The 12,501-nt window shown below is 41.3% G+C and overlaps 1 protein-coding gene across 4 annotated transcripts in view; it reads left to right on the top strand.

Moving 5' to 3' along the window:
* LOC124614660 (exportin-6-B) overlaps positions 1-12,501 on the top strand; it is a 305,273-nt gene that overhangs the window by 44,567 nt on the left and 248,205 nt on the right. For 2 of the 4 annotated variants that reach the window (XM_047142964.1, XM_047142961.1), the window contains exon 1: positions 8,112-8,132. The exons of the other annotated variants lie outside the window; for them this stretch is intronic. In XM_047142964.1, the coding sequence (XP_046998920.1) occupies positions 8,127-8,132 (6 nt within the window). In that variant the 5' untranslated portion in view covers positions 8,112-8,126. Of the gene's footprint in view, positions 1-8,111; positions 8,133-12,501 lie in introns of those variants that run through there. 4 annotated transcript variants of the gene reach the window in all.

The following is a 12,501-nucleotide window of genomic DNA, read 5'->3' as shown; positions in this document are numbered from 1 at the left end:
ATAGGATACTACATTTTTTTTTTCATTTTGTGAAGTGCAAAATTTTACATTTCAGAACATTTAAAGCAAGTTGGCAATCTTTGCATCAGTTTGAAATCTTGTCAAGAGCTGACTGAATATTTATGAAGCTTCTTCTGGACAGTACTTCGTTGTAGGTAACTGCATCACCTGCTCCCCCCCTCCCCTCGTCTGCGGGTCTGGGGGTTAGAATAGACCCGAGGTATTCCTGCCTCCTGTCATAAGAGGTGACTAAAAGGAGTCCCTCTCCCTCAAGGGGGTAGTTTGCACCTGCATCCGGAGACAGACGGTTCCACGACTTATATTTGTGGTCATTTTGGTTTTCACTTATTCTGGTTTCTTCCTTCCTTTGTTTGGTTCCTTTTTTTTCCTTTCCCCTCTCACTGTCTTCCTTACTTTTTCCCTTGCCTTCTTCTCCTTGCCTTCTTGTCCACCCTCTGGTCTCCGCCTCGGCGTTTGAGACAGTCTGTCCTTTCTCTCCCTCTCCCCTTCTTTTTTCCTCTTCTTCTTTCCTCCTTGTGCATGCCTGAAAGCCGACCCACGCGTTCGCACGCGTAGCTGGTAACGGGGTAATGCGTAATTCCCCGCCCTGGGTATACAAGTAAGGCACGCACGTACCCCCTGGTAAAGGCCAGGCCCAGGGAGGGGTGATTGCATGAGCTGACACCTTCCGACCATGCCAGATGGTCCCTCCATCCGTTTCTCGGGAGGTGTGACCTGAGGTGTAAACATCCACCTAAGGCGGGATAGAGGGTCCCCACAAGGAAGGAGTGCGCCATCGGAGACGCTGGCAATCATGGGGGATTCCTCCGCAATGGATTTCTCTTCTTCTTCTCTCTCGACTTCTGCCCAAAAACGGAAACTTGACCAGCCACCAGTGACAAAAGTACTACCACCTGCCCCAAAGTTCCTCCTAGTTTCTCAATCTGAGGACGGAAAGAATTTTTCACCTGTCAACCCTTTCGTTATCCAGAAGGGCTTAGATGCCATAGCCAGATCTGTCAAGTCTTGTACCAGGATGCGTAACGGTACCTTGTTACTAGAAACTGAGAGCGCCTTTCAGGCACAAAAACTGCTTCGGGCCACACTCCTGTACACGTTCCCTGTCCGGATGGAGGCTCACCGCACTTTGTATTCGTCACATGGTGTGGTATATACTAGATCACTCGACGGATTGACCGACGAGGAGATTCAGTCTCTCCTCGCTGAGCAGGGCGTGACGGCTGTCCATAGGGTCATGAAAAAGGTCAACAATGACCTTGTACAGACCTGGACACTTTTCTTGACCTTTGATAGTGTTCAGCTGCCATCGTGCATCAAAGCGGGCTACGAGGTTATTTATGTACGCCCCTATGTCCCGATACCTACGCGCTGCTACCAGTGTCAGCGTTTTAATCACACTCGCCAGTCTTGTTCTAATGCGGCTAAATGTGTCACTTGTGGCAGGGATGCCCATGAAGGTGACTGTCCACCTCTGTCTCCTCATTGTGTGAACTGTCAGGGTGACCATGCAGCGTCCTCCTGCGACTGTCCCACCTACAAGAAAGAACGCTGTATACAGGAAATTCGGGTCAAAGAGAAAGTGTCCACCTCAGCTGCTCACAAGCTATTTGCTAGTAGGAAGCCCACGCTGCTCCCAGCGGGGAAATACAGTACTGTCCTCGCCTCTCCTCAGACTACCAGGGAGATGGCGACGCAGACATGCCATCTGACCTTCAGAACTACGGTTGTCCGTTCGACCAGTGCTGAGATTGCCCGGTCAACGTCTCCTCTTCCTCCCGTCACCCCTAAGACACAAGCACCTTCATCAGCTTCTGCCAGTGTGAAGACCCAGAAGTCAGATGCACGGGCCTTCACGAAGGAACCGTCCCGTGCAGACTTCCTATGTACCTCGAACTCCCAGCCATCGACCAGTACTTCCACTAGACGACCTTCCAAGAAGGCTCATAGGAAGCAAAGTTCTCCTTCTCCGCCATGGCGCGTTTCTTCTCCTGCGCCACCCAGCGGTTGCCGCCCCAGGCCGTCATCCATTTCGCCTGGCCGCACCGCTGGTAGCCGAACATCTGGCCGTTCACCGGCGGAGGAAGCTCCCCCTCCCGGCCATCTTAACAAGATGGCTGATGAACCTATTGAACCAGTGGACGATGACTCTCCGCCTATAGATAGCGGCGGCAGTGCTCGCTCGAAGTCAGGCCCTCAGCGGCCTACGAGGTGACCCCTTCTTGCTTCTCCTTTTTCTTTTTCTTCTCATGATGGCACTTCTTCATTGAAATATTCGCAGCATTTGCTCCAACCGAGAGGACTTAAAGTTGCTGCTCCGCTTGCATTGTCCGCTCGTCGTAGCTCTCCAGGAAACGAAGCTACGCCCATGCGATCAAATTGACTTGGCACACTATACCTCTGTGCGTTTTGACCTACCCCCTGTGGCAGGTATTCCAGCTCGTGGAGGGGTTATGTTGCTGGTCCGGGATGATATTTACTACGATCCCATCATATTGCACACCGGCCTGCAGGCAGTTGCCGTCCGAATTACTCTCCCCACTTTACATTTTCCATTTGTACCGTTTACACTCCATCGTCGTCTGCCATTACCAGGGCAGACATGATGCAAATTATTGCTCAGCTACCTGCACCATTTTTGTGAACTTGAGACTTCAATGCCCACCATCCCCTTTGGGGCTCTCCAGCATCCTGCCCGAGGGGCTCCCTGTTAGCAGACCTATTCAACCACTTCTTGTCTGCCTCAATACTGGCGCCCCTACTTTTCTTTCGGACACATCTCACACCTATTCCCATTTAGACCTCTCTATATGTACTACCCAACTTGCACCCCGGTTTGATTGGTATGCACTTTCTGATACATATTCGAGCGACCACTTCCGTGTGTTATCCATCTCCTGCATCATACCCCCTCTCCGTGCTCAACTAGTTGGAACATCTCCAAAGCAGACTGGGGGCTCTTCTCTTCCAGGGCAACCTTTCAGGATCAAACCTTCGCAAGCTGCGATAGTCAGGTCGCACACCTCACGGAAGTCATTCTCACTGCTGCTGAATATTCCATTCCTCACACTTCTTCTTCTCCACGTCGCGTACCGGTCCCCTGGTGGACCGCAGCATGTAGAGACGCTTCACGTGCTCGTCGACGTGCTTTACGCACCTTTAAACGCCACCCTACGGTGGCGAATTGTATCAATTATAAACGATTACGTGCGCAGTGTCGTCGTGTTATTAAAGAAAGTAAGAAAGTCAGCTGGGCTGCTTTCACAAGCACCTTCAACAGTTTTACTCCTTCTTCTGTTGTCTGGGGTAGCCTGCGCCAGCTATCTGGCACTAAGGTCCGCTCACCAGTTTCTGGCTTGACGGTCACGAATGACGTCCTTGTGGCCCCTGAGGATGTCTCCAATGCCTCCTCCGCTTTTTCGCATAGGCTTCGAGCTCCGCTCATTACCACCCTGCCTTCCTCCCCCGAAAACAGGCAGAGGAGGTTAGGCCACGTAACTTCCGCTCCTTGAATCGTGAAATTTATAATGCCCCATTCACCATGCGGGAACTCGAAAATGCACTTGCCCGGTCGCGGTCCTCCACTCCAGAGCCTGATTCTATTCATATTCAGATGCTGAAGAACCTTTCTCCTGCGGGTAAAGGTTTTCTTCTTCGTACTTATAATGGCATCTGGATTGAGGGTCATGTTCCCACATGTGTAACACCCAGAGTGTTCCCTGGTCTTTGCCTTTCTCATACAGGGCCATTGGCATGCTAACACAATGTGTTCGTAAACTTGATTCCAAGATCAGTAAATGAAGTTTCCACAAGATCATGCTTATGAAATACACTAATAATGTACATGGACTGCAATGTGTTTCCAGCTTGATGGAGCCCCTCCACATTTTATCAGACATGTGAGGGAACTTGTCAAGACACGCAATATAACATGTTGTCCCAAGAGTGCACAAATGCATTGAAGTTAATGGAGGGAAATTCAGACATTTATTGTGAACTGTACTACAGCTGTAATCTGAGGTACACAATAATGCTTACAGCTGAATGCATTAAAAATATGTATTTTTCAATTGATACTTTGTAAAAAACATTTTGTAATGTTTTCTGACTGTTGTATGTATGGAAACCTGATGATGTGTTGAATAATACAGAAAATAAACAACATTCTATCTTGGAAACCATTTGGAATAGAGCAGGTGTCCAAATGAAGTTTTTTGCTTCAAATTATTGTTCCTGTCGTATTTGTAAATATTGAACATGGCTCCAATACACCCTGTATGCACAGTATTGACATCATAATTCCAGCAGCTGCAAACTATTTTATTGCATCTGATTAAAGTAGTACCTTTAGTATAGGGCCTGTATAAAAAGTAATGAGTCCAAATTTGAAGAAAGGTATTGAAATTATTGCTACAAACAATAAAAATTCTCCAAAATAGAACCCTTGGGCATCAACACACTACTGGCAGTGAGTTTTCCACATTTCTCTGTCTAAGTCGTTTTTAAGAGTGTCCCTCCAGTAGCATATCAAAACTGCTTTGACCCATGCTACAGTCTCACATTGTTTCCCTTTGAGAGCTTTTTTCAGTTGAGGGAACAGGAGAGAGTGTGGCAAGACTGCATTGGGATTGTAGGTGTCCTGGAGAATTGTTGCAGTGGCATCTGGTCCAGATAGTTTTTAACCATGAAGCAGAGGTGTTATGCTGCATTGTCATGGTGCAGCTTTTGATTGGTGGCAGTGCTTGGCTTCATTCGGTTGACCTCTTCAGTCTTTCACTTTTCAGCACTACTGTGTAGAAAATGCACAATCATCTGTTGCTCAGGTATAAATTTGTGGTGGACCACAACCAAGGTTTCAAAGAAGCATGGCTTTGACCTGCTCATTCAAACCTCTTTTAAAAAAAAAATGAAGAAAGAAAAGAAGGGGGGGGGGTGCCATTTGACACTTTGGCATTTAGCCTTTTCCTCTTTGAGGTAAAGTTTTGACTTCTGATAAGCGTTACACAACCTTATGTTTGTAAACTGATTAAAAACAAATTATATACTAAGGACTCATCTGTTGTTTACATTATAGACAAGACTGGTAGTTCACAGTTGTGATTAAAGGCAGTCACTCATTTATCTCCTGCCACCTGTTGCTCACCAAGACAGGTCTGAGTAACGTCCAGACAATATAATGTCACTAACTCTGTTCAAAGCACTGTCTCTTCATTGGGGGTCCTTTGACTGCTAGACAATCTCCATCAGGTGAGCTTCTGAAAAGGATACCAGGAGATTGGGCACTCATGTAGAATTGATGTGCAGGTGACAGTGGTGTCATAATAATGCTAATGAATACTGAAAGAGGAGCAAATAGGTCCTGACACTGTGAAAGAAGAAGGAAAAAGGAAAAGAAACATTCAGATTGGACAGAGTCAAAGGAGAACTGATGACATTTTCTGAAGACAGATTCCCTTCCCCATTCTCGCCTCAAGAACCCCTTCCTTTGGAAATTCTCTGTCGGTAGAAGTCAACTGCTTCTAAAAACACACACTGAAAGTCAACTACATTATACTCAGAGTTTCGTTCCTTAAAAATGCAGAGTGTCAAACACTCTAAATTGACAGGCTCCAAAAAATGTCCCTTTACTGGAAAAAGATCTTTTTCAAACTCCCAGTATTCTCCCTACGTCTGTCAATCAATCCAAATTTCTTCATCCAACTGGTTGATTACCATTTCAGAACGTTTACTTTATAATATTGTGTCCGTCTGTGTTTGAAGCGGGTAATTAAATCATGACTGTATCTGTTAATAGTTTACAACATGATTCATCCCTGTAAACATTTTATTGGAGCTTTCGTAAGCCCTGCACCATTTTATAAATTACAAACGTCTATAAAAGTATCTCACCATCAAAAATTTGTATGAGTACTAATCTCCACCAGTCTCAGTAATCACGAAAGTGTTGGTATTAATTTCTTATTGCATTTCCAGTCTGGAAACCAAACAGCAAAAATTGGTTTTTGGACTGCAAATCCAATAAGGGAATAAATGTGACTCAGTGTGCCACTCCCACCAGCTAGATATTTCTCAAGTGCATTGAAGCAAGTGTGATAAATATTATGTTGGAAAAATATGTACACTACACTAAGAACTTTGTAAGACTGACCAAAACAATCCAGTAATGTTTGCTATGCCTTTAAGAGATGAAAAACATGCAGTAGATAAAACTGAAAATAGTGTTATTATTTTACATAAAAAGATAAAGGTAAATATATGCATTTCACGAAAGAAAGATAGTTTTTCACTTTATGTTAAGAAACCAAATCCCATTTTAAATCAATAACCTGAACTGAAAAACAAAGAATATATTGAAAATTTTTGTGATATCTTGTTACAAAGATAATACTAGTCATGAGGACCAGTTGATTAGAACTAAATCTATGGCATTTACAAAGTCGTGATATTTTACTTTTTTATGGTTAATTATTACTTGCTATTTTATTTTTCTTAATCCTTGAATAGCCGTCTGGAATTGATGCTCTTTGTATTTATGTCTGTAACACTAAACATTATTTATAAATATTATATTTTTTATGTTATGTTTTTTATATATGTAAATCTTGAATTAACAAAAATCTGTAGGTATTGTTGTACTTTTACTGCAATTTTTCAGTCATCCTTTCCATGTGAAGTGTTCCTATATCCATGATGATGTGCATACAATAAGTGCTGGATGATGAACTTTGACTGAAACTGATCACACAACAAAGAATAAATTGAACAGCAGCTTAAGTATTACATGGTGTTATTTATAGAATCAGCAGTTCCAGCCTTAACTTGTTTTGATCCCCAAATAGTGAAAGTTGTGGTTTAGTGATCAGAAGTTGACAGGCATATGAAAAAGATCAAAAAAATTGTTAAGTGGGATAGGATTGTTGCTGACAGAGTAAGTTGTTTGTGGTACAAGACAGAGTTGAGGAAAGGTTGGGTGGGTGAAAGGATAGATCAAGCAAAGACCATGGCAGTTGTAGAGTATTGAAGTTAAGTGTGAGGCATGAGAGCAGGGTTCAAGGTGGGTTCAGGCACGCTAGTGGAGTTAGAGGCCAGGAGAATTGTGGAATCAAAGGATGTGTTACAAGATTGTAAAGACAGTTGCCATCTATGTAATTCAGAGAAGCTGCTATTTGAGTGGAGGAGGGTTAGCGGAGATCCATATGGCAAGTGTTGTGAAGCAGTCATTGAAGTCAAATGTCGTCAGTGGTGTGTTTGGCGTGTTCTGACACTGAGTGGTGAACTTTGCTCTTGACCATAGTTTGGCAGTGGCCATGCCACATAAACAGCTGTACAGATGTTACAGCTGAGTTGATATGTGAGAAGCATGCATTCATAGGTGTTCCTGTCTCAGGTAGGGTACAATATCGTTGATGAAGAAACAATACCGCTTAACTGACAAATTGCCAGTTTTTAGTTTTTCAGTCAGATGATGTCGTTGATCGTATGCACATCTGTGAATTTCTAATTATTTACCATGAAAAAATTATCTAAAACAATGCCACGTATGTGACACAGCAAATAAATAGATGGCAATACCGCAGAATTGTAGAGATTTAAATACCGCGTATCTACAATCAATGGATACTGTAAACAATACCGCATAGATACAAAAGCACACGCAGCCACAGCACATTGTTATTGCCTTATTACATATTTAACAGTGCTCGAAAGTGGTTCCGTGCTTGTAGCTTCATTCATGATAATGGACAGCAATATAGATGACGATCTTTTTACTGAAGAAGAAATTGGTTCTCAGCTGAAATTAGCCTATGAGAATCGTTCCTGAGAATGACTGGTAGCAGTAAGAAAATTGTTTTATTATTCCCCTTTGAATGTTAGTAGTACCGCAAGTGTCTTATTGTGATATAAATCAGAACGCCCCCGCTTCACTCGTTGTGTGCTTTATTCATTTATGCCAAGGATTTCTAGACTGTCCACTTTCTTGTAGGATCTCCCATAAATGCAGAACAAACAACAGGCGAGAAAAGTCGTAACGCTGAAGTTAACATTTACCGAAGAAGAATTAATTTCGTATATGGGGTTCTCGGTTACTGTTCCTGCAACATCTAAGGATGCAGGTAAATTTTCTTGGGATTATTGTTAATAGTATTACTGATGCCATTGTTCTCACAAATACATGAATTTGAGCTTCATCTTTGTCTGCTTAAATTAATTTATAAATATTTTTTCATCTAGAAACTTCAGTGGCTGTATCCAACAATGCTCAAAATGAAACCACAGTCACAGTTTCCACTAGAAATGACACTACTTCATACTCATTGCCATGCGACTGTGCTCATTGTTTGCCAAACGCTCTGGTTAAATTATCAGAAGATCACTGGAGCAATAATGATGCTGACAGTGAAGACCAAGAATTTTATGGTGACGTAAGCAGTGACAGGTAAAGGAAGTCTAAACCACATCCTGAAGATTGGAAGAAAAATGCCAATAAAATTCTGAGAATGTGTGGACAGGCCTATATTGGATACAAAAGAAGTCGAATTGGTAAAATCACTCATGATACTCCAAGAGAGGCACGACAATTAGTTCTAACATGTACTTCGAAGATGTGCCAGAAATCCGTTCAAAGGAAGTGTCATCAGTTTTCTGCTGATGATAGGCAGGCAGTATTAACACATTTTGGGAAACGATGTCATGGGATCAACCTTGTGGACGTAATTCTAACCAAACGTCCAGGGAAGAACACCAGCGAGTTCAGGAGAAAAGACACACTCATTTATCATTTGAAAAATGAGCTGGGGAAACAAAGTATGCACAAAGATGTTTCTCAATACTCTTGGGATTAAAGAATGGACTCTCCGATATTGGCTGGGTAAATCCTCACTTGGGATGAGTCCTGATACAGAATTGTCACGACTCGAATCAAACAGACGAAGAAGAAAGATGAGAAAACCTTCATGAAAGAATCCCTGGAATCTCTTCCGAAACTTCCATTGCATTACTGCAGGAAATCCTCCTCGAAGTTGTACCTTAAGCCTATTCTACAGTTCTTCTGTATGGACTCTATATGGAAAAATGTCATGTGGAGAAGGTTTCTCCATTAAGTCAGGCTACCTTTAACTTGATTTTAGAAGATGGTAATATTAACTTATTTTCCCCCAAGAAAGACCAGTGCGACTTGTATTGTAGTTACAGGTTTGGTAACTTGAGGTGAAGATGTGTGGAAGCAACACACAGAACGGGAAAAGTGGGCAAGGATGCAAAAATATGCTGAAAAGAAAGCAGCCCAGGAGAAGCTCTACTCAGTGTACACCATGGACTTACAGGCCGTGAAAGTAGTTCCATTTTTAAGTGCAAGTGCAGTTTATTATAAAACAAAGTTGGCTGTTCATAACATTACAATTTATAATTTAGAAAGACGTGATGCAGTATATTACTGGTTCGATAAAATGCAAGGTGATTTGGTTGCATCATGTTTTGCCTCATGCTTCTTGAACACTGTCCAGAACGATTAAGGAAAATGCCATTCAAGTCATTCTGTATTCCGACGGCTGCACATATCAGAACTGAAACGTGATATTATTAAATGCTCTTTTAAGATTAGCAATTGATACTGGGGTATTGATTACACAAAAGTTTTTGGAGAAAGTCCATACTCAAATGGAATGTGACTCAGTTCACAGTTCCATTGAGTCCAAGCTTAAAAAGGACATGAAGTTACACTTCCTAGCCAATACGGTATGATATTAAAGAAGTGAGAAAAAAGCCACAGCCATATGAAGTCCATTACCTAAATTATTCCTTTTTCATCATCTACGCAGAGAAAAGTTTGTGGCTGTACGACTCAATTAGGCCTGGAAGAGCTGTAAAAAATGAGCCTACAGTTACCCATCTGAGGGCAATACAGTGCCGCCCAAATGGTATTATTTGCTACAAGTGCTCCTTCAGCGAGGTGTGGCAAGAATTACTGGGGCATCCGAGGAAAATGCTTGGAGATGTTTGCTTCCCGAAACTATGTGAGGAAAGACTGAAAATCAAGAAATCCAAATGGGATCGTGTACAACAACTTAAATCTGTTCTTCCTAAAGATTGTCATAGTTATTATGACAACATTCCTTATGAATGAAAATTATCGCGGAGGTAACTGTGTGACGAGTATCAGTGCAGTGTAATTATCTGTTGCTGCTTTGAGTGATGTTTAGGATTTTTCTTGAAGAAATGCGCAGACATTATTGGAACTATGTAAACAGTATATTTATTTAAAATGTTTCCATGAAATCTTTCAATAAAAAAATGATTAATGCTCCAAAACGTGTTCTTACTAGCTTTCTCAACACCCAATACCAATGTAAATGTGTCAAGTCATGCTGGGAGACTGACAAACAAATATCGCATAAGTAACAGATCATGGCATAAATATCAAGACAATTCACGTATGTGCCATAATTAAGATTTCTAAAGCATTTTTTTCACATTTTTATTTGATCCAATATTTCCCTGTAGTGCTACGATGCAAATTTAGCGCCACTGTGAAATGTATTAGGCATTTCAGACAGTTTTTTGTCTCGTGTAAAATTCTTATTTTGCTACTTACGTGGTATTGTTTCTTCACCGACAATATGCCTTTGATTACACTGAATTAGATGTGCTGGGAGCATAGGAAATGTATTACAGCTTGATCTTCCTCAGGACTATGACCCATATGGCAAGAGATTGGTGATAGATATAAGGGTGGACCAGGATATTTCATGGGTTAGGTGGACAGTGGGATACCACTTTAGGAGAGGAAGGTATAAAGTTATTCATTTCAGGGCAAAGAAAAGGTATTAGGAGATCTGTTGGAGGATGTTGTTAAGTTATTCCAGTACAGGGTGGTGCTGGATTGCAGGTGTGGTTGGTGATGTAGGAGCATGTGTGTAGAGATCCTTCAGTCCAGCATTTAATTTTAACAGAATGCCGATACCCCCTGAGAAGCATTGCCTTCTCTCTTTCAACAAACCAAACGTGTTTTCAGGGATCCAAATACAGATACTTTAAATGTCAAGGAATATGTTAACAAAGAGAGACAACTGTTAAAAATTGGTTTGATATCAAATTATCACTGTACTACCACAAACTATTATGTAGCGACTGGAGTTTATCTACGTGACTTGATCTCTTGTGTGCTACGTGTTACTGCGTTCGGCATTGTGACCTATGTAAAGTTTAGTTGTTACAGAGAAGATTTCCACCAAACCACTGTAAAGCATAAAAAAGTGTTACTATTAACTTATTGTTTGGTTCATAATAGAGAATAAGAACTACTGAGTTCTTAGCAGTCATTTGTTATTAAGCATTGGCGTCAGCTAACAGGTGATCTCATATTTTGTTACTTTGTGTCAGGGTGATCTTTTGTTGGTGTATCAGTTATTTAAAAAGAAAGAAATATGCTACATTATTATTATTATTATTAGTAGTAGTAGTAGTAGTAGTAGTAGTAATTTACTATCACAGCGATAATTTTACAATGATATGGGATCTGTCATCTTAATACAAGGAAAACATTAGTCATTTATACAGATGTATGAATACACACATTTTTAATGAGGAGAGGACAGACAGTATGCTGTGATCTTGTTGATGAAAGTATCCTGTCACTTCTCTGAAGTGATTTAGGAAAATCTAAATCAGCATGGCTGGACAGAGCATGAGCCTCCTCCATTTCAAACCGGAGGCCAGTATCTTGACAATTGAACTACCTTATTTTGTTATATGTAACATACAATTCATTTTTGCATACTTGGAACAAGTTAGTTTAATAACATGAAAAATAATTATACACCACTCATATAGTATCTCCATACTTACGGCTATCCAATACCAGTAGGAATTTAGAACAGGGCGAGTGTCATTGCTTAAGTTCTGCAGAGTCATGTTGGTAGTAATCACCATCAGACACAGTGGGAATACAGTGGTGTGACAGAAGCTGATTGTAAGAACCTAACCAGAGAGCAGTAGACAATATGTTTTGTAGCAGTTAGTAGAAATAATTTATCAAGTCCTGATGCAAATATAAACACACAACAGGATAAACAGCAGTCGTCATCCCAAAAATTCAAAACATATTTGCCATAACAATGAAGTAAGTTTTGTGATTTTGTGATATGTCATGTAAAGGTGAGATAACTAACTTAACAGTAACTATGGCTGTGGTAAATTAATTGTCGTCTTTCAAACTAATCACACCTGAGACAATGGTATAGTCTACCTACGACCAAGATCTTCATTCCTCTACAGTATTTAAAAAGCTGATACTGTGGCAGCAGCTATTGAAGACTTTCTTTCATGTTCCAACATAACCATACATTATCAGTGATAAATATTATTTTCAATTTTGATAGGTGAAATACATCCCCTTTTCTCATATACACCTACACCCCACAAGACACTTTCCCGATTGTATTTATCGTTTCAAGGATAGTCTCACAATGATATAGGATTTGTCGT

The sequence above is a fragment of the Schistocerca americana genome, chromosome 1 (genome assembly GCF_021461395.2).
Source record: "Schistocerca americana isolate TAMUIC-IGC-003095 chromosome 1, iqSchAmer2.1, whole genome shotgun sequence".
NCBI classification, from domain to species: Eukaryota; Metazoa; Arthropoda; class Insecta; order Orthoptera; family Acrididae; genus Schistocerca; species Schistocerca americana.
Note: the sequence above shows the minus strand (reverse complement) of the source record. Positions and strands in the feature narration are given on the sequence as shown.